Source organism: Erinaceus europaeus, chromosome 16 (genome assembly GCF_950295315.1).
Source record: "Erinaceus europaeus chromosome 16, mEriEur2.1, whole genome shotgun sequence".
Classification (NCBI taxonomy): Eukaryota; Metazoa; Chordata; class Mammalia; order Eulipotyphla; family Erinaceidae; genus Erinaceus; species Erinaceus europaeus.
Genome location: NC_080177.1, coordinates 42,334,838 through 42,357,875, shown reverse-complemented (window position 1 = coordinate 42,357,875; position 23,038 = coordinate 42,334,838). Strand labels below are relative to the sequence as shown.

Below are 23,038 nucleotides of genomic sequence, written 5' to 3'. Positions count from 1 at the left end.
TTTCTGCCATGTTGTCCCTTCAGGTTATTGCCAATTCCCACGAGAGTTAATACGATATTCTCGGAGTGCCTTTCCCAACCAATCCTGTCTTGACTCGTCACTCCTGGTTTTTGCCCTATAAATTCCTCCTGCTTCTGTCTCTCTCTCTCTCGCCTGCTTTTCACCTCGGTGAATGTATGCAGGGAAGGGTGCTGTGCATAGCGGGAGGCGGCCATTTTTGCTAGCTCCACGTGGCCTGAACTGCTGCACGCTCACCCAACTCTGAGGTGCCCCTGCGAATAAAGAATTGTGTTCCCTCTCCGCTTTGGATCTCCTCTCTCTCTCCTCCATGTTGCAGCCTGACACCTAGTAAGGGAATCCTAGGATTCTCACACAGACATGATGGGCCTAGATCTCTAACAGATCCTTCTCTCCACTGTCACTAGTAATCTCCATCAGGAACAACATAGTGGACACTCTTGTGGGTCTCTACAGGAACTTGCCCTCAGTGTGGATCAACAATGACTGCCCCCATACTCTGCCACTCTAGGAAGACTGGTCCTGAAATGAGTCCAGCATAGAATGTCCCTAGCTTTATATCTTAATGCTTTTTCAGCCACCAAGTTGCAGATGCTACCATGAAATCAACCTGACTTCCCGGGGCAGACAACTCCACCAATGTGTACTGGAACCCCACCTCTGTAGATCCCTGCCCCACTAGGGAAAAATAGACAGGCTGGGAGCACGGATCAACCTGCCAATGCCCATGTCCAGCGGAGAATCAATCATAGAAGCCAGACCTTCCACCTTCTGAACCCCATAATGATCCTGGGTCCATACTTTCAGAGGGATAAAGAATAGGGAACCTTCCAATGGAGGGAATGGGATACAGAACTCTGGTGGTGGGAATTGTGTGGAATCATACTCCTCTTATTCTATGGTCTTGATATTTTTATTTTATAAATTAAAAAAAAAGCTATTACTATGTCTTCAGAATGGAAAGTCATTTAAATTTAAACCGTCTTTAATAATCTAGATGTGAACATTCATTAACACAAAACTCAAGCCAAATTTGGGGGGGGATTAGAACTAAAGACACGAAATCTGAAGTGTGAACATACGTGTTCTATGAAAAGTCTGGGTACTTTTTAACTTCAAAGGTGGCTCATGGATGGCTACAGGATAGCTGTTGACACCTGAGTACAATTTCTCATGTCCGAGTGGCAGGTGTCTGAGGAACGCACTCAGTCCAACTTAGGTCCTTTTTCTTACAGAAAATGATTGGCTGAGGCCGGGTGGTGGCACACCTGGTTAGGCACACATTGCCACGTGCAAGGTCCCAGGTTTAAACCCCTGGTCCCCACCTGCAGAGGGAAGCTTTATGAGTAGTGAAGCAGGGCTGCAGGAGTTTCTCTGTCTTCCTATCTTCCCATGCCCTCTCTACAAATTAAAAAAATATGATTTGCTTTAGCCAAGGAGTCACTGAATAACAGTTATTTTCTGTTCTTGAAAATGTTTATTTTAGGGGCCAGGCGGTGGTGCACCTGGTTGAGCACACATGTTGCAATACACAAGGAACCAGGTTCGTGCCCCTGGCCCCTGCCTGCAGGGGGAAAGCTTTGCAAGTGGTGAAGCAGGGTTGCAGGTGTCTTTCTGTCTCTTTCCCTGACAGTCTCTATCCAATAAATAAAAAAAAAATTTAAAAGAAAATGTTTATTTTATACAAAAAATAGTAATACTTTCCATACTTTAATTCTTCTGAATAGCAGATTAAGTTTTCATGAATTTGCATATGTAGTCATAAAGATGATTACTCTTAAAATTCCCAAAAGGATGAAATTTATGGCCATTCAGAGTAAAAGAATATTACTGGCTGCAAGGAAACTTGGAAGCATTTATGGGGAAAAAAGAATACTTGGGCTTGTTCTAAAATTTCTAGGATGCTAGAAAGGTGCTGAGCCTTAGAAATATGTAGAAACTGGAATGTTCAGGGATAAAGACATCCCAGGTTTTTGGAATGACTTATCAATAGAAGGGCAAATGCAAAGTGTTGTCCCAAGGTGGAGAGCTGACCAGTTTGAGAAACTTGATAGGAATACTGAATGTTCATGGGTGTTGGATAAAAATTTAAGCTTGAGGGTAAAGGGATGCAAAGATAGCTCACTATACCAGTCGCTTGCCTTGCCGTGTGTAGTCCTGATTTGAGCCCCACGGAGCAGTGAAACCGCATATGCATGAGACCCTGTCTTAAAGAAAGACAAGGAAAAAAAAAGCCTGGAAAACCTCTTGAGTACCTCACTGGCTATTTTGGCTTTAGGTTATAGGTGACAAGGTGTCATCATAGCTAAATATTGGTATTGTTTTGGGGCTTAATCTCAAAACCATTGGAGAGGAATAGTGGAATAAGCCATAAGGAAAGAAAGTAAAAGGGCTCTTGTGTGGAGGCTTTAGGGCTACAAAGAATGCAGTTACAGGCGGCTGGGTGGTGGCACACCTGGTTAAGTGCATAAGGACCTAAGTTCAAGCCCCTGCTCCCCACCTACAGGGGAATGCTTCATGAGTGGTGAATGCTTCATGAGTGGTCCCTTTCCATTTGTTTTATCCAAATTAAAAAAAATAATAAAAAAATAAGGAAAAAAATGGCCTGGAATTAGTAATGCCAGCACCTATAGCCCTGATAGCAGAACAACAAAAATGATTATACAACTTGGTGACCTACAGTTGAGAAAAGAGAATATAATTATCAAAACATTAAAAAAATATATTTTTTTTACCAGAGCACTGTTCAAATCTATCTTATGGTGGTATAGGGGGCTGAATATAGGTCTTTGGAGGCTCAGGCATGAGTCTCTGCATAAGCATTATGCCAACTATCCCTGCCTATTATCAAGACGTTTTTTACTGGTAAGGTTTTCAAGCAAGACTTATTACGACCTGGCCTTAAGAGTACAAAGAAAAGCCATGGAAAATATGATTTGAGTTTTGCTCTAAGAGGCTACTATATCATAATAGGCATAGGACAAAGACCTGAATTAGCTATCAGTGATTAGTAACACAGTGTCTGAGGGAGAAACTAACAGATGTAAAAAAAAAAAAAAATCACCAAAACAGAGTTAGATACAAGAATAAAGTTCAGAATCAAAGTTTTGTGTCTGAATAGTGACATGATAGCAATAACAACAGTAAATACATTATGTATTACTTTAAAACAAAACAGTCATTTTGATGTTTAAAACAAATTCTGGGTGTAGTAAGATAGTTCATCTGGAAGGGTGCCTGCTTTCCCATGAGTACAACCCAGGTTTAAGCTCCACATGGGAGTTGTATGCCATCAAGCTTTGGTGCTGCTTCTCCTCTCTGGAATAGACAAAAAAAAAAAAAAAAGTGGGGTGGGGTGGGATGGAGTTTTGAGAAAGAAAAAGTCAGAGATATCTGTAAATGTCACATTTTTGTTTAGAATTGTGTTTCTAGCATCTAAGTATCACAGTTCATTTTGAAATACAGGTGGTCTGATTCACGGTTGTCTAATAGCTTTTCCGTTTTATGATAATGTGAAAGCAAGTCAGTACAAACTATTTTGCTCTTTTCCCAGGCTGGTGATATGGTGTGATGCTGTCACAATGGTGGGTGGTGGCAGTGAACTGCAGCTCCCACTCAGCTCTGTGATGAGGTCACACCACAAATATTCTAGTTGTTCCCACTTCCAGTATCCAGCAAATTAATTATATTTACTTTATTATAAAAGCAGGTTGTGTGTTAATGAAATTAGCTCAATTTATAGGCCTGTGAGCACTGTGAACATGATTAAGGCAATACAAGCTCAATTATGACATTTGGTAGATGCATTTTCAATGAGTTTATTAGGATCTGACTCCATCAAATGTGCAGATCTGTGTTAGGAAAAATGTTCTCAAAGTGACAAAATCTTAAGAGACCAAGCATCTCCAGTGCAGTGACACATTTTCATTTTTATTTGTGAGAGAGACACATGTAGCATTGCATTACCATTCATGCAGCTTACCCCCTGCAGGTGAGGATTGGGAGCTGAACCTGGGTCCTGGCACACTGTCGTGTGTGTGCTCAACCAGGCAAATCACCCAGCCACACATTATTTTTTAGTAAGTTCTCGTAAGATGTCAAAACCTTTCCACAACATGGTTTTCTATTTCTACTATGTAAATAATAAGTACAAAAAGAAACATTAAATAAAAGACCTTTTATTTAAAATAAAATGCATTTATACAGACTTTAAACCATGGATTATTGGACAATACTGATAATCAGCCCCTTTCTGGCACCCTTTTGGGCTTACTGAGCTAGGGATTTTCTGACTAGCACCAATGCAGATTGTAATAGCGCAACAGACTAGAACATGGCCAGTCCAGACTGTGTTAAGGACACAGTGGCAAATCATGACTATAATGAAGTCATCCTTAATTTAGCAGATATTAAAACTCCACATTAATTATATATTTAAAGCATTCATTAATGCAGAGATGCTATATCTAAGTCATTTGCTAGCTGTGAGTAGTTTAAAAACTGTACAATTTTATAAAATTTGTGTTTGTACATTAGTTACACAAAATGTATATACTTCATAGACCTTTACTTCATATTGTAATGCAAAAGTTGCATATTTTAGGCAGACAGTGAATATGCTGGTGAATACTAAAAAGTGTTGTAATACAATATGGTGAAAAAAAAAACAAGATAATATACATACATGCTTATTCAAAGAACAAATACAAACAAAGTTTAACGGACTAAGATTTTCCTTCAAAGTAAAACAAATGACATTATTAATTATCAGGCATTTGCATGCCTGACTTATGTATGGTAATACCACAAGTAGGATAATTTTAAACACAATATCAAATCAAACATATATTAAAATACATGCATTAAACATGATAAATAGACTTCATATAGTTTAAGCCCTGGATAGCTTTAAAGTAAATGGCTTGAGTTTCGTACAGCTTGGCTAGCTTACATCAGTGACAATTGGTTGTTCCTGGCTTGCCTACTACTTCGGTTTTCAATTCATGGCCCTAAGGAATGTGTGCCATTTTCAAGTCCATATATTGTATCATGATAGCAGATTATTAGTCGTGCTTGTTAGTGCACATATTAACTGGTCTGATAAGGCAAAAGAGTTTTCATGATAAATGATAAATTTCAAGCTTACTTTATTAAGCAGCATATAACGAACAACAGCTTTTAAAGTTAAATATTATGGCCATGGAGTTTCATTACATAGTATCTATATTCACACCCAACCACTGGTAAGCTTGTAGAACATCTCTTCATCTAAACTCTCATTTTGGTCTTTTGCACGAGTTGAAAGAAAGATATAGCCTCCGATGAACTCATGAACCACTTTGCAATCTACTTCAGTACAAATGAAGGACAATCGTACTTCATCTGCAAACTCCACAGTGACCTAGAACACAGACAAAGAGAATTATCAAATCCCAGTAAAATGCAAAACAGTTGCGTTCAAATAAAGCTAGCAGGCTATTTAAGGCCTGTTTTTATCACAAAATTCAGTTCCTTCTCAAATATTCTACCCCTTTCCCCCAGATACCTACAAGAACGGTTCCATCTCCTGGACCCAAATATTATTCTTATTCTTCTATTTCTTTTCAAAAAATATTTATTCATTCCTTTTTGTTGCCCTTTTTGTTTTATTGTTGTAGTTATTATTGTTGTTGTAATTGTTGGATAGGACAGAGAGAAATGGAGAGGAGGGGAAGACAGAGAGGGGGAGGGAAAGATAAGACACCTGCAGACCTGCTTCACCGCCTGTGAAGCAACTCCCCTGCAGGCGGGGAGCCGGGGGCTCGAACTGGGATCCTTATGCCTGTCCTTGTGTTTTGCGCCACGTGTACTTAACACTGTGCTACCACCCAACTCCCCTATAGATTTTTTAAAATCTTTTTATTTATTGGATAGAGAAAGCCAGAAATCAGGAGGGAATGGGGTGATAGAGAGGGAGAGAGGCAGAGAGACACCTGCAGCACTGCTCCACCACTTGCAAAGCTTTCCCCCTGCAGGTAGGGACCGGGGGCTCGAACCCAGGTCCTTGCGCTCTATAATATGTGCGCTCAACCAGGTGTGCCACCACCCAGCCCCTATTCTTATATTTCTTAAGTAATAATGTCTTCTCCTCCAAAAGGATAAATTCTACTAATTCCTTTAGCTGCCTTTTATATTTTGTTTTCATATTCTGACAAGGAAGACTGACTGAAAAGGGCTTAGGTCATTATGTTCCCAATGGTCTCTGGTGATTCAGTTAATGAAGATGCCCGAGTCCTGGGAGGAAATCTATTTCCTGTGTTAGTCGGAAAAGTCATGATGTCGGAAAAGTCATGATGTATTTTTCCATGTTTCCTTATGCAAAAAAGTGTCATCTTTAAAGATGTCCCAATACTTGCTTTAAATATTTAGCCTTTAAGTATCAGTGTTTGAACATTTCAGAAGTATGAGGTTCTATGAATTCTATGACAACAAAAACTATGATCCTAAAATATGACTTAGGAGACAGCATAATAGTTATGCAAAAGACTCTCCTGCCTGAGCCTTTGAGTGCCCAGGTTCAATCCCATCCCCAGTATCATAAGCCAGAGCTGACTAGGAATCTGCTTTCATTAAAAATAAAATTTCAGGAGTCAGATGGTAGCGCAGTGGGTTAAGCACACGTGGTGCAAATCACAAGGACTGGCTTAAGGATCCAGGTTTGAGCCCCCGGCTCCCCACCTGCAGGGGAGTTGCTTCACAGGTGGTGAAGCAGGTCTGCAGGTGTCTATCTTTCCCCCTCTGTCTTCCCCCTCTCCACTTCTCTCTGTCCTATCTAACAACGATGACATCAATAACAACAATAACAACAACAACAATAAAAAACAAGGGCAACAAAAGGGTAGATAAATAAATATAAAAAAATTGAAAAAAAAAGATCAGGCGATATGTTGTAAGATTATTAGTTTCAATAACTGGGCTACTTACAAGTAGGCAAGTTTAAATGAGAAATGAGTAATTAATTTTAAAAGCCTATGAATTATTTATCAATAACTCACTCACTCACTCACTCACTCACTCACATGTAACGTAAATCTATTTCTAGCAACACTGGTAAAAGCTTACCATTTTTATCTCCCAGTTGACATTCCACTGCTTCATGTTACTGAAACGCCATGTTTTAATCGCATCTCCTGTGTTAGCATCCATCCTAATCAGTCTATTGTATGCAATTCCAATAAGCTCTTCTTTTTTGCCTCCCTGGAATCTGTAGAATTAAATAAAATTGTTAAAATCATGTTGGAGAGAGGGGATGTGTTGGTTTCTGCAAGATATAAAATAGGTTAATGGGTTTTGGTGGGTGGCTTCTTAAAATCTAAAATTTCTTCAAATACAAATTCTATCCCTTTTTCTTTATGGTAAGAACACTATTCCTCTTGAAGCTGTTCCATAATTCTCTAATAGTATCTTCATTTATTTTAAGATGGCTTCTTCTGCCTTCTCTTTTTGTATCTTTGTTGGCTAGCTTTGTGTGTTTTAGCTAAGTCACTGAACTCCTTGTTTCTCTGAAAATTGAAAATTTTCTACAAATTTTCTCATTTATATCTCTGTTTAATTTGGTGTTCTCCCCAAGTTACTATCTTGGTCTAGCCTTGCCGGCAATTTATGTTGTCTCCCCATTATGTTTAATTCTCAGTGAAGATTGCGGCCTGGGTGGGCAGGAGGTGGTAGCAGTGGTGAGAGAAAACAGCTGCTCATCTGCTGATACCTTGACTGGAAGTTCTAGTTTTTTTCCCTCCCTTCCTTCTTCCCTTCCTCTTAAAATAATTTTATTTATTTATTCATGAGAAAGATAAGGAAGAGAGAACTCACTCTGGTATATGTGCTGCTGGGGATTGAACTCAGGACCTCATGCTTGAGAGCCCAGTGCTTTATCCACTGCGCCACCTCCTGGACCACTAGCTTTTTTCTAAGATGTGGCACGAGGAAGTGAACAGAGGGCCTTTCCTCTGTGATACTGCCAAGTAGCTGCCTCAGACCAATTTTAAGATTCTATATAGTTAAAGAGAGATAGCAGGACCAAAGCACTGCTCTACCATCTAGGGAGTTCCCCAGGTGCCGCTCACTCCTCAGCACCATATGGAAGCACTATAAACTTGTAGCCAGCCAGTGCTGTACCTGGTAGAACATGCACAAGGACGAGGGTTCAAGTCCCTGGTGCCCACCTGTGGGAGAGGGGAGCTTCACAAGCAATGCTGCAGGTCTCTCCCTTCCCTCTCAGTTTGTCTCTATGAGAAAGAAAAAAAAAAAAGGCTGCCAGGAGCACTGAGCCCCAGTGATAATCCACAGGGGCTTCCCACACTGTGAGTGCTTTACCCACTGAGCTATTGCCTAATAGCCTTAAATGCTTAATTTCTAATTAAATGAAGTAGATTAAACTGTAATATTTGCCTTTTTACTTAATTATAGGTTTTTGTAGAACTGCTTACCTTGCAATAAAATGTGTGATGCCGAACTCTGGTAACGATTGCCAAGCTTGAATAAATCTCATCTTGGCTTCAATTAGACTCATTTGAGCTACATTCTGGTGGGCTTCCAAGATTCTTGCTGTTATCTAAACATAACCAAACATCACTTTTATTATTAGACATATTCATTCATGGTAGAAAGTAATTTTAAAATGTGTATTATGCACCCCACCAGTATTTTATTGCAAGAGTTGGGATTAGAAAGTTATCTGAAGCAACAATGAAAATTTTAGAATCTCAGAATAAACCTCAATATATTTCTTAATTTTTTATTTATTAAGATAGAAACTATGAGGAGTACTTAGCTGCACTTAAAGACATGTCTCTTTCTAACTATGATGCCATCCCCACTCCCACCCCCACCCCCAGATAATAGCTTAGGTCACCTGTATATTAGATGTCAGGCTCAGGTAAAAACTTGTTGGGTCATGGGTCTCTTTCCATATACCTAAAATAGACCTACTAGCTTTTCCAAAATGGAGACCCCCAAATCTTCATTTGCAATATTCCAGCCTTTAGGTTCATAATTAGTCAACAATTTGCTTTGTTTTCTACCTTAACTCTTTTTCAGTTACCAGGTTCCAGATGCTACCATAATGCAGACTTCCCTGGGCAGATGACCCCACCAATGTGTCTGGGAGCCCCACTTCCCTAGATCACCTGTCCCACTAGAGAAAGAGAGAGATAGGCTGGGAGAATTGGACTGACCTGCCTACGCCCATGTTCAGCTGAGAAGCAATTACAGAAGCCAGACCTTCCACCTTCTGCATCCCATAATGACCCTGGGTCCATACTCCCAGAGGGTTAAAGAACAGAAAAGCTATCAGGGGATGGGATGGGATACGGAGTTCTGGTGGTGGGAATTGTGTGGAATTGCACCCCTCTTATCCTATGGCCTTATCAGTGCTCTCATTTTATAAATAAAAACAAACAAACAAAAAAGACATGTCTCAAGTACACACGACACTATAGTTATAAAATGACATGTGCTGATCCTTATATGAGTCTTAAATTTAGTATCAAAATGTACTCTATGTAATTCAACATATCACTTTTTAGGACTATTTCTTAAAAACATTAAGTACTTGAAATGACCTTAATAATGGAAAAAAAAAAACTATACATGAATTATTAGACAAGTTCATTTTGAAATCATACTCATTTTGGGATTTTACATGAGGGGAATTGTGATTAGGGCTTTAAATAATTATTTTTTGCTTTTTTTTTTTATAAATATGGAGAACTTACCAAATCTCTTATATAGCCTGGCTGCAGATGACAATGCGAGGAAAGAAAAAGGAAGCAGAAAAAAAATCAGAAAAATGGCAATGAAGCAAAGAAAAGTTGTGGTAACCTGCAAACTAAAATTCCAGCCAAAAACCATGCGAAAAATTACATCAGGTAGAAACCAAGCAAAGTAAATGGAAGCATGAAAATGAAAATGAGGAAGCAACAATCACTTTTCATTTAGAATACTGAGAAACACTCCATATGACTTTAGATAGTTAAGTATTACTAAAATTAAGGGGGGAATAAAGAGCAAATCTCTGTCCCCCTTCTTGTACTCATTCTCATTGGTTGAGATAAAGCTAATTATTTTAGTAATGAAATGGTAATATTCTAAGTCTTCTCAGTTTAGTCAGATAATATATGAGTCATGCACTGCTTCTCACATATGTAGAAGGCATAAAGTAAGTGCACTGTTATCTCTTTACACAAGAAAAATAATTACCATCTGTTTTTTGCATCCTTTTTCCTGGAAAGGGAAACAAAGAGCTGCCATACACTATACTAGGAGTGTTGGCTACTAAAATTTTAGCCCAGGGGCTGGGTGTTGGCACAACCAGATGAGTGCACGTATTACCATGTGCAAGGACCCAGGTGCCTACAAAGGAGAAGCTTTACAAGTGGCGAAGAAGTGATGCAAGTGTCCCTCCTTCTCTCTCACTTCCATCTCAGTTTCAGTTTGTGAGTCATAACCATTTAAAAATAGTGAAAATCATCATGAGGATGAGGGAGACACTTAGTGTTAGAGCACAGGATTTGCATGCCTGAGGCCCCTGGTTCAATGCCCAGCATCACATATGCCAGAGCTGAGCAGTGCTGTTTTATATTGGGTTGTCAAGAAAAGTCGTGACATTTTTTTTTTCTATGCCAAAGTCATGACTTTTCCAAGAACTCAGTATAAATAAATTTAATACTAGGGAGGGGGTAGATAGCATAATGGTTATGCAGAGACTCTCTTTCCTAAAGCTCTAAAGTCCCAGGTTCAATTCCCTGCACCACCATAAATCAGAGCCGAGCAGTGCTCTGGTAAAAAAAAAAAAAAAAAGAAGAATTAAAGAACAAATATTGAATACTATGTCCAGTGATTAGCACATGCAACTGGATTTACATTTCAGCATTTACTCAATATTCAGAGCAATGTATGGCTCCTACCCTCTGAGAACAACCTGCAAGTCTGTCTAGGGAAAGGACTAAGAAAAATGCTAGAAAGATCCTTAAGCACAGATCAACTACTATGTTGCCAGTTAATGGCAGTCATACATGGTCTTTGTCCTGGAGAATTTTCAGTGGACAGCAGAGTCAATAACTCAGGGATAGAGAACTATTTTTTATAAAGTGAAAACTGTAGTTATATATCTTTGACAACCATCACAACTATACTTTTTAAAACATATTTTTCGGGGCCAGCTGGTGGTGCACCTGGTTGAGCACACATGTTACAGTGCACAAGGACCTGGGTTTGAGCCACCAGTCCCCACCTGCAGGGGGAAAGCTTTGCGAGTGGTGAAGCAAGTGCTGCAGGTGTTTCTGTCTCTCACCCTCTGTATTCCTTCCTTCCCTCTCGATTTCTGGCTGTATCGATCCAATCAATAAATAAAAGATAATAAAAAAATTTAAAAAAGGTATTTTTTCTGACAATGGAATAAGATTTGAAATGATTCATTCCCTTTTAAAGCAAATGGCTCTACTTTTAGAAATAATTTACGATTTTAACTAAGAATTAAAAAAAAAAATGAAATTAGTACTTTATTTCCTTTCCCTTTTAAACTTACAATCTACATTCCACAGAGCTCCCCAGGGCAGCATTTCCTCCATTCCTTACTCCTCCCACAGCATGACTGTGAGGCAAACAATTCCCATGTAGCTTACACAACCTCTGGAACTTAAACTACTTGGTGGTTAAAATGTCTGAATATTTCTAGCTAAGTGGTTTTAGACCCATATGGATCAACATATTTAAGGTTAAGAGAAGTGTTCTGGGTACTTCACTAGGTTTTTTCAGTATTTTAAAACTATTCCTTAACAAAGATAAAAATCAAACTAGATAGGCCTTCCGATCTCCCTATTCTACCACAAACTTTAGCCTTTTCTTTTTCTTTAATTTTTTAAAATATTTATTTTCCCTTTAATGTTGCCCTTGTTTTTCTTTTTTATTGTTGTAATTATTATTGTTGTTATTGATGTCATCATTATTAGATAGGACAGAGAGAAATGGAGAGAGGAGGGGAAGACAGAGAGGGGGAGAGAAAGAAAGACACCTGCAGGCCTTGGCTCACCACCTGTGAAGCGACTGCCCTGCAGGTGGGGAGCTAAGTCTTTTCTTTTTATAGCATGATATTTAGTATAGAGAATATTGGGGGCTATCCTAAGTGAAACTTGCCTACAAAAACTGTTTTATGTTGTACCAAAAAACTACTGAAATTTTCCTAAGCAGTAGTGGTATAATTTCCAGGAAAGACACTCTAAGCACAGTGAATAAAAGCCACAAATTTCAATGAAATTGACCAAATCCTCTCACATTGTGTAAATCTTGGTTACCAAACAAAGTGTTAAAATGTGGATGATTTCTACTTATATAGTTAATTTTGACATGGCTTATTACATGGTTTGTTGGGAAAGGATGGATATGCTTTATGTCACATGTATACTTAAAAAAAAAATCAGAACACTGTTCAGCTCTGGCTTATGCTGGTATGGGAGGGGACTGAATTTGGGACCTTTGAAGCTCAGGATGAACATATTTTGCAGAATATATAGTTGCACAAATTAAGAAACAAAGCATTAAGAACATATTCAACTTTGAGTATCTTGTTTGACAGTGAGTCCTTCAGGCTTTTTAGAAGACACTTCAATTACCCCACTCCATTATGTGTCATATTAAAATAAAGATTAAAAAATTTATTTATAAAAAGGAAACACTGACAAAAAACATAGGATAAGAGGGGGTACAACTCCACAAAAATACTTTTTAAATAACAGTTTAAAAGCTGCTTACATTAGCCACGTAATATGAAATCACAAATACCTATTTAAGACTTCATTTAAAGTATATGTACCAATCATAAATCATCAGAAAACAGGAAATGAAATAAAAGGAATCAAGTACCTGTTTGTTCTTATACTTTTTTAGGTAGCGAGGGGACACCAAACATTCAGGATTTATATCAGTTGTGATCTGTTCTGGTATTAACTGAGGGTCTGGGTTTAAATGCTGCATCTTCAGAAAGGAAAGAATATTCTGAACTTCTAAATTATAAGAACTGTCTGCCATGGTCTTGCCTTTGGAGGCTAATCTGCAGGCTGCCATCCAGTGTGCATATTGCTTCTCCTGTTGAAAAAAAGTAATTGAGGTATAAAATGTATCACATACCAGGTATTTTCTGAGAATAAAACAAGGATGGCTGGTCAACTCACTGAAAAATCAAAATTTAAGTTTATGTTTTGTTTTTGTCACCAGAGTATCACCTCAGAGGGCTAACTTTTAGACAGAAACTGAAGGAGAGATACTACGGTACCACACCTGGGTTGAGCACATGATAAAGCATGCATGTGAGCTGTCCTGCTGGTCCTAAGTTTACTGTTAACTGGAAAACTTACATTGTCACATCGAAGCCAAATTTCATTCATGCCTTCAGCAACTGGAATTAGGAGTTTAATGTTAAATTTTTGGCCTGAAATGTTTACATCTGGAGTAACTTCACATCCTGTAATTAAAAAAATAATTTGTTCAGATTTACTGTTAAGAAATTCCAAGACAATACGGGCAGCCCCTTATTTATTGCATCTTAATATACTCAATTTTTCTATTATATCTATAAATTGGGAGATGATTTTTCTGTTGAATCTATGAATCAGGAAGTGGTTGATTTATACCTGCTAATTTTTGTCTAGAGTAGATAAAGCATACATTCTCTCTACATTACAGAGAAAAATAAATGAAATTACCAATGAAATTTTCTCCCTTCACATGAATGTTTTAAGTAGCACATAAAAGAAATAGAACATATTAGGTTTTCACTAGAAAAGGGGATATCATCTTTTCCCTCCAAAATTAACTCCTATTATTAATTTGGTAGACTTTCTCCCATTTCTTTCTCTTAAAAGTATCTACTGGGCAGGGGAAATAGCATGGTGGTGTAGGCAACAGACTTTCATGCTTGATCCTCAGAGGTTCCAGGTTCAATCACCAGAACCACCTGGGCAGTGCTCTGGTTAAGGGAAATGAAATTAAAATGTTACAGGACTGGTGAAATAGCTCACTCAAGTTACTGTTCTGCCATGTGCAGGACCCAGGTTTGGGCCTGGCTCCTACCTCCTCACTGAAGGAAGCTTTGGTGCTGTATTCTCTTTCACTCTTAAAAAAAAAAAAAAATCACTGCAGCAATTCAGGATATAGCTCACCCTGTAGAGTGCATACTTTAACATGTATGAGGACCTAGGTTCGAGCCAGCCCCTCACCACATGAACACCTGCATGGTGGAAGCTTCACAAGTGGTACAGTGGTGTCCCTCCTCTCCTCTGTCTCTCTCTCTCTAAAGGAGGAAATAAGGAACAACTGTCATGAGGAATAGTTGTTCAGAGTATCATAGGTGTAAAAGTTCCAGCAATAACTTTGGTAGCAAAAAGGAAAAATATTTACTATATGTGAATATCTGCAAGCAATTAGTTCTTCTTTTTAATATTTCATTTAGAGATACAGGAAGAGGGGACAGAGACCAGAGCACTGCTCAGCTCTGGCTTATGGTGGTGCTGGGGATTGAACCTGAGCCCTTGGGAGCCTCAGGCATAAAAGTCTCTGCATAACCATTGTGCTATCTCCCCAGACTTCCTCTTCTCTTCATGCCACCTTAGCTACCTATTTCCACAGCAGTATGTTGGTCTCTGCTGTAACTATTACTCTTAGGAAATACTAAATGCAATTTGTCATGTCAAAATAAAGGGGAAAGGGAAAATGGGAGATACACACACCTACAGCAGTTGCTTCACTACTCATGAAGCTTCACCCCTGCAGGCGAGGAGCAGGGGCCTGAAACTGGGTCCTTCTGTATAGTAATGTGTGTGCTCAACCTGGTGTACCGCCCTACCCCCCACCATAAATATGAAAGCCTTTAAGAGTAAAGTCCTCAGCTTCCTGCCACCATCCATTCATTGTAAAACCACACAGTGGAATAGGCAGATCTCTTCTGGGCTCACCTATTTAAGTGGGCTGTTTTCTACCATCCCAAGAATCTTGCTCTATCACAGAGATCCCTCCCAAATACTAGATTCTTCCTATTCTGTCCATCAAGATTTGACTTCTTTGTGTCTCTCCTCCACTTTTGCCTCTTTCTTCAGCTACTGCTTTCTCTTTGCTCCTCCTTTGTTATATACATGAGCTATTAAAAAGCTATTTCAGGGAGTGAGGCGGTAGCGCAGTGGGCTAAGCATACCTGGAGCAAAGAGCAAGGACCGTCTGAAGGATCCCGGTTCAAGCCCCCGGCTTCCCACCTGCAGGGGAGTCACTTCACAAGCAGTGAAACAGGTCTGCAGGTGTCTTTCTCTCCCACTCTGTCTTCCCCTCCTTTCTCCATTTCTCTCTGTCCTATTCAACAATGATGACATCAATAACAACAATAAAACTACAACAATTAAAAGAAAACAAGGGCAAAAAAAGGTAAATAATTTTTTTAAAAAAGCTTTTTTTTTTTTTACCTCTTAACTGTATATTGATACTTACACTCAAAATCCACTGAAATCTGCTGTATCTATACTTCACTGAGATCACCAACTCCATATGGCTAAATTCTTTTTTTTTTTTTTAAATATTTATTATTTTCCCTTCTGCTGCCCTTGTTGTTTAACATTGTTGTGGTTATTGATGTCGCTGTTGTTGGATAGGACAGAGAGAGATGGGGAAGACAAGAGAGGGGGAGAGAAAGACTGACACCTGCAGACCTGCTTCACTGCCTGTGAAGTGACTCCCCTGAAGGTGAGCCGGGGGCTTGAACCGGGATCCTTACTCTGGTCCTTGCGCTTTGAGCCATGTGCGCTTAACCCGCTGTACCACCGCCTGACTCCCAATAAGGCTAAATTCTATAGAGGATGTCAATCTTTAGCTATTTTTATGTAACACTGGTGTTATTATCTTTGTCTAAGTTTTACATGTTAGCTTTCATCATTTCTTTTCCCATAGTCTTCCCACACATTTTTTTTTTTTCTCTTCAAGCTCCTTTTCCTCTAATCCAACTAGCTCTTAAAGATGAGTGTTCTGCAAGGTTATGTTCTGAGTCTTCTTATATTGTAGACAACCATTCTACATTAGCAGTTAAAGCTAACTGCTACTATGTCCACAGTGGAGCCTCCTGTGGTGGGTGCTATAATTCTTCCCATGTGATGCTAGATTTAGAACCTGGGCCACACATATGACAAAGCATGACCCTACCCTGATGAGCTATTTCTCCAGCCCTTTACTTTGAAAAATAAGTACTATTTAATAGCTGAATTATAAAGTTATCTCCCTGATAAAACTCTAAACATCTTAAGGGATAAAACTGTAATTCATTCCTGTTCATCTCTCTAGTACCTGGAAAAGAATTCTATATTTACTGAACAACAACAAAAATTTTTTTTAAACTTTGTTTTTTAGGGCCTCAGAGAGCCTTTAGTCAATATTCGCATTTCTCAGAGCAAGATTCTGAAGTCTACACAGACTATTTTACCAAATCACAGTGCTTTTTAGTGGCAGAAAGGAATCTAAATCATGATTTTCAGTGCTAGCTTCTTGAGGAGATGAAATGTTCCTTTGGGAGGCCTTGAAATGAGGCCATCACTTTTCAGCCACAAAGGAAGAAGGTTCAGGATGTAAAAGGGCCACAAGGAAGACATAATTAGTGACCAAATCAAAGCAGACAATCTGAGTCAATCATAGGCAATTTAGGACCAAAGCAAGAAAGCTGTGATAGATTCCAAACGTAAACTCATGCCTTAGTTAGAAAGGCAGTGACCCTAACAAAACTATTTGGAAAATCGTTTCATTTTAATACATTAAATTCTAATACATGGGCACTACAATTTTCTACTCAAGACAGAGGTTCCAATCTATTTCTTTAAACATGCACATAACTATACATCGATTCAGAACAACAGATACACAACAGATACAGGGTGAAGATTTGGATATTTTGTTGAAATATACTAAAAATGTACAATGTATTAAGAAAAATTAACACAGATCAGGAAAAGTACACCTGTACATTAAGTGATAAATGAAATTATTTGGTAAATCATTTTTGCAGAGTCAAAGGACCCTTTTTGTTTAATTACGGATATGTTTTATTACAAAGCCATGATGCTTTACATATAATAAAATGTGTATGTGAAATTAAACTTTCCACCTTTCTCAATTCTCCTTCTCTAGTCCTTACCTCAGATGGGAGCTAAAATCTTACACAAGTGCATCTGACCAGAATGCAAATCTTACTTGGCATAAGAATGGATAATGTATATTTGCTTTCTATTTTTTGCCATAAGGGAAGGCACAGTAGGAGCAAACAGTAAGGAGTCAATCTACATTAGCAAGCATCCTAAGTGTTCCAAGACTCCATGGGAGAGTGGTTTCTGGGGTACAACTTCCCAGGAGGATCTAGGAAATCTCCTAGTACAGAAGTGGGGAAACTTTATTCTACCATGGGCCACTTGGATATTTGTAACATCATTTACAAGTCATATAAAATTATCAACTTAATACTATGAAGAAAGTCCAGCTGCCTTGGCAGGACCAGATTATTTCCCCTGCCCTAATGGCATCTGGAGAGGGCCAAGGAGCTTTAATAACTAGTATTATCACAAGTAGGAGGCTTATCAACAAATGCAAGATTAACTAAAGGTCCTGCAGTAGAATTATGTAGAGGGAGAAGGATATCATTTAGCTAAGGAAGGGACTAATTCTGAAATTCTGCCAACACCTGAGCCAGTGCATATAAGATGAGAGTAGCCCAGTGGTGGCACACCTGGTTGAGCACACAAGGACCCAAGTCCAAACCCCCATTTCCCACCTGCAGTGGGGAAGCTACACAAGTGGTAAAGCAGTGCTGCAGGATTTCTCTCCCTATCTCTCCTTTTCCTTTCAATTTATTTCTATCCAGAATAAATGAATAAATGATGGAAGAGAGCAGTGTGCACAACCAACGAAAGAAGTTAAAGAAGTCTATAGATCTGAATGGGGAATAGGAAGCAAGTCTGCTACAGCTGTGAAAAGGGAAAGACAACAACCTTGTGTGCCTCAAATAGCAGCTTTTAGTTGTGAAGTAGCTTTGGATTTAAATAGATGATGGAACTATTAAGCTAAGGCTGTTAGCCTGAGGGATATCTTGGGGACTTTCTCAGCAGCCAGAGCAGAGTAATAAAAATGACAAAAAAAACTTCAAGAAAGAACTTCACTCAGCTTTGCAGGTGACAGCTAAACTAATGGTGAGCCAGAAAACCAGGAGACCATGATATGGACCAGTCTGTCCTCAGTGAAGGTAAAGAGAAAAGGATGGTGAGAAAGGGGATAGCTAGCAAAAACTGGAGAAAATTACATACATGCATGTAAAATACAGCATGGATGAAAATAAGCCAGACTCTGAAATAAGACTAGCAGGCAACTGCTGCAGAATGGGTAAAACCTAAATATACTAAAACTAATCAGAAAAGCAACAGATAAATTTAACAAGCAAGAAGGGTAAAATCATGTACTTTAAGCAAGGACTGCACAGAAATTATCCCAAAATATGTGTGAAATTAAATGCTTAAAACTGAAAAGATCTAAATAAAAACTTAAAAAAAAAAAAAAATCAAGGAGTAAACAAACTGCTAAAAACACACAAACCCCACCCCCACTGCAGCAAAGTGAAGTATACTGAATATTAGCCAATAAACATATTCTATGCCTTCTCCCCACCCCTTTAACTTGAGCACTGCTCAACTCTGGGTTATGGTGGCACAGGGGATTGAACCTGGGACCTCAGAGCCTCAGACATGAGAGTCTGTCTGCATTATGCTACTTCCCTCACCCTCCATAGCTTTTCTTTTCTTTTTTTTTTTAAGTTTTCTTTCTTTCTTTCTTTCTTTCTTTCTTTCTTTCTTTCTTTCTTTCTTTTTTAAATATTTATTTTATTTATTTATTCCCTTTTGTTGCCCTTGTTGTTTTATTGTTGTAGTTATTATTGTTGTTGTCGTCATCGCTGTTGGATAGGACAGAGAGAAATGGAGAGAGGAGGGGAAGACAGAGAGGAGGAGAGAAAGATAGACACCTGCAGACCTGCTTCACCGCCTGTGAAGCGACTCCCCTGCAGGTGGGGAGCCGGGGTTCGAACCGGGATCCTTAAGCCGGTCCTTGTGCTTTGCGCCACCTGCGCTTAACCCGCTGCGCTACAGCCCGACTCCCCCTCCATAGCTTTTCTTTCTTACTTACCTCTTAGGTTCATCTGATGAGCTGGTGTGCCACTGGATTCGTCTTTGCTCTTATAGCAAGAAATAGATGTATCTTTAAAAGTGCACCAATACTGTTTATAACCTTTTAGAGTCAGCTTTTTTGGCCTATATATCAAATAGGGAAAAAACAAAAAACAAAACCATTTGTTACCCAAAATTTCACAATATTAAAAGCCCCAGGATAAGTTTGTTTCCTTCCCTATGGTCACTATCACCAGGGTATAGTGCCTGCATGGCCCCATTGCTCCTGGAAGCCATTATTTTTTCTTTCAGCTAGAAAATGAAAAATGGAGAGAAAGAGTCACCCCAACACCATTCCACTGTTCCTGAAGCCCCCCCCCCTGCTATAAGCACTCCACATAGTAAATGGAGGCCCAAACTTTAGTCCTTGTGCATGCTAATGTGTGCACTCTACTTAGCTGAACCCCTCAGTGGTATGACTCCCTGGGCCCTCAGTTATATCTTAAGTTTCTGGTTTTTCTTCCCCTTAAATTCTGGTTTACAGTGGTGCTGAGGACTGAACCTGGGACCATCAGAGCCTCAGGGATTAAAGTCTTTTGCATACCATTATGTTCTTTCCCCAGGACACTACCTTTTTTTTTTCCCTTCTTCTTCTTCTTCTACTTCTGGCTTTAATGCCCGGCTCTACTGATTCTGAGGAATATGACCAGATCAACTGTTCAAAAATCTAGATAAAATATACTGGAACTGAGGCCAAGCAGCGGAGCACCCAGTAAGCATACACGTTAGCACGTGTATGTTATCACCAGGGTTTAAGGCCCTGCTCCTTACCTGCAGAGCAGACACTTCGTGAGTGGGGTGAAACAGGTCTGCTGTTGTCTTTCTCTTACCCTATCTCCCCATCTCACTTCTCAATTTCTCTCTGACCTACCCAAAAAAGAGAAGGAAAAAAAAAAAAGGGAAAAAATGGCTGTCAGGAGCAGTATATTCATAGTGTAGGCACCGAGCCAGCCCTGGTGGCAATAAAAAACAGAGGAGGGCAGAGCCAAGATGACAGCTTGTAGACAACACTTGGTGTGAGCTCTGCAAGGAAGCTGCTTTCAGCCTTGGAATCTTGGCCACCAGGTTCCAGATGCTACCATGATGCCAACCCAACTTCCTTGGGCAGAGGACCCCACCATGGGTCTTGGAGCCCTGCCTCCCCAGATCCGTGCCCTACTAGGGAAAAAGAGAGACAGGCTGGGAGTATGGATCAGCAGGAAAGCAATTACAGAAGACAGACCTCCTACCTTCTGCACTCCATAATAATCCTGGGGTCCATGCTCCCAGAGGGTTAAAGAATCAGAAAGCTATCAGGGGAGGGGACTGAATACGGAGCTCTAGTGGTGGGAACTGTGTGGAAATGTATCCCTCTTATCTATAGTCTTGTCAATATTTCCATTTTATAAATAAAAATTAAAAAAAACCCAAACAATATACTGGAACATTATTATAAAAATGTCACATGAATAAATGGGAAAAATCCAATAGAACAAGAAAAGTAACAGTTCATTTTTACACATGCTTTTTACAAGCTCTGATCTAGGTACTATGTTTATCAGATGAAGCAGCTTAATGAGAACTGTGATAACTTAGATTTGGTAACGATGGTTTTTCTAGTTTTGTGCTCTAATTTCTAAGTGCACCTGCCAATCGGCAAACAGATTTAAATGTACTGGTTACTACAAAACTGATGTTTATTATTTATCACTGGATCCCTCTTTTTGTACTTACTTGAAAACTTTAATGTAGTCAGCAAGTTCAGGAATGGAAGTGATATCACCCTAGGAAAATAAATCAGTTTTCTTGAAATATAAAATATTTGGTATGTGAAACTAAGAAATAAGCTTATTTACTTATAAAACTACATGAAATACAAATTATAGATATATAGATGAAGGCATTCCAAATGGCACAAAAACTGGGTAAAAACTGAGACAGAATTTACAAGAATATGTTATTGGGGGTGGGAAACAGGTCAAATAGAGAGCACCTCATTTACCTTTTCCTATTCTCACAGCAAAGCTGCACAGAAACGGACTCTAAAACCCAAGTCAACGGAGCTTCCTATATCAAGGGGCAATAGGGCAGCATCTAGGTGAAAAGAGGACAGATATGTCCTCACCCAGAAATAACCTCCACTATGTAGAGTTAAGATCCAATTCACAAGGTCTCTACGGTGTGGAAATTGAATCTAGGATGCAAGAGAAAAGACTGTGCTAAATTCCCAATAACCTAGTCCTATCACTGGATTGTCACATTTTTGCATAGAAAAAATTCTCATAAATTTTATTTAAAATTTTCCCTACTTTTATTATCTTTATTTAATTGGATAGAGACCACCAGAAATTGAGGAGGGGGGGTCAGAGAGGGAGAGAGAGAGATATTTGTAGCACTGCTTCACTACTTATGAAGCTTTCCCCCTGCAGGTGGGGACTGGGGGCTTGAACCGGGTTCTTGTGCACTGTAATGTGTGCACTCAACCAGGTGCACCATCACCTGGCCTCCCCCCCAATATAATTTTTTTTTTTTTTTTTTTACCAGAGCACTGATCCGCTCTGGTTTTCCGTGGTGCAGGGGATTGAACCTGGGACTTAGCTTCGAAGCCTCAGGCATGACAGTCTGTTTGCATAACCATTATGCTATCTACCCCTGCTCAATATAATTCTTTATTAACTAGGACAGGAGACAAAAAAACTGCTAAGTATAAACGATGTAGGAGTTGCCCTGCAGGCACCATTTCAAGATGACCTACTTAACTTTCCAGAAGGCAATTAGTAAATGTCATACTGGACATTAGTCTTAAGAGTAATGAACCCAGAGGGCAAATTCCTGGGATCTCCACCCACAGCTAGCTAGCAAAAGCTTTGGCTGGAAAATGAGAAACATTTTCAAGACTGTGTATCCTAGCTAACAAGTAGATCCAGCCCATACCAGCCCACACCTGACTGCTTTTCCCCTCCTACAGTTAGTATCAGGTAGCAAAGGGGCCCACCTGTGGACTGTGCTAATGTCACTTGTTTCTATAGTCTCCTATATACTACTCTCTACCAGCCTGGGAGTGTACACTCCACAAGCTGAGACTTCACCCAGACTTTTTTTAAGACAGAGGGAAAGAGACAACTGCACCAAAGCTTCCTTCAGTGTGGTGGGGGGCCAGGCTCAAACCTGGGCTGTGCACATGGCAAAGTGAGCTATTTTGCTGGTTACTTCTTTCAGATCCCAACTTGTACCCAGGTAGCCAAATGGCTGCTAGGCACTTGTGAACTTGAAGTTTTCTGATTATGCCCAGATTTGCACAAACTTGGCCTACAGGTACTGCTAGGCTCTTGCAACAGCAACTCCTGGTCCCTGCCTGCTCAAGCACCGATCCTTTGGCCTTGGATTATCAGACATAATGAGATGACATTGACTGACTAATAAAACTCCTGGAAAACCAAAATTAACCAAATCAAGATAACTATGTAGAATTACCTTAAGCCTTCAAAGCAAAAATTCAGTAATGATGCTCACTAAAATAAGGAGATTGATGGCAAAGAATGTCAATGAGGAAAAAAATATTAGAAAAGTCTGGAAGGAAATCATAAAACTAAAGAATACAGCAGCTTAATTTAAAAAGTATAACATAGAGGCTCAACAGCAAAATGACAAAAGGCAATGGTCAAGTCAGTTAGCTAAGCACAAGGTAGAGGAAACCCTCAAAAAAGGAAGAAAAAAAGAGAATGAAAAGAAAAAGAATGAAACAAATGGAGATAACGTAAGAGAGTTGTGGGATA

General features: G+C 39.3%; 1 protein-coding gene across 5 annotated transcripts in view; it reads right to left on the bottom strand.

The window, feature by feature from the left end:
- Positions 1-4,176: 4,176 nt before the first annotated feature.
- Positions 4,177-23,038, bottom strand: part of FERMT2 (FERM domain containing kindlin 2) — a 122,975-nt gene continuing 104,113 nt past the window's right edge. For 3 of the 5 annotated variants that reach the window (XM_060174945.1, XM_016193609.2, XM_007535516.3), the window contains 8 exons: positions 20,997-21,046; positions 19,243-19,367; positions 13,407-13,513; positions 12,916-13,137; positions 9,771-9,791; positions 8,484-8,608; positions 7,120-7,261; positions 4,177-5,419 (listed from right to left, as the gene is read on the bottom strand). In XM_060174945.1, the coding sequence (XP_060030928.1) occupies positions 5,246-5,419; positions 7,120-7,261; positions 8,484-8,608; positions 9,771-9,791; positions 12,916-13,137; positions 13,407-13,513; positions 19,243-19,367; positions 20,997-21,046 (966 nt within the window). In that variant the 3' untranslated portion in view covers positions 4,177-5,245. The remainder of the gene's footprint in view (positions 5,420-7,119; positions 7,262-8,483; positions 8,609-9,770; positions 9,792-12,915; positions 13,138-13,406; positions 13,514-19,242; positions 19,368-20,996; positions 21,047-23,038) is intronic. The other 2 variants (XM_016193610.2, XM_007535517.3) reach the window with 1 other exon arrangement.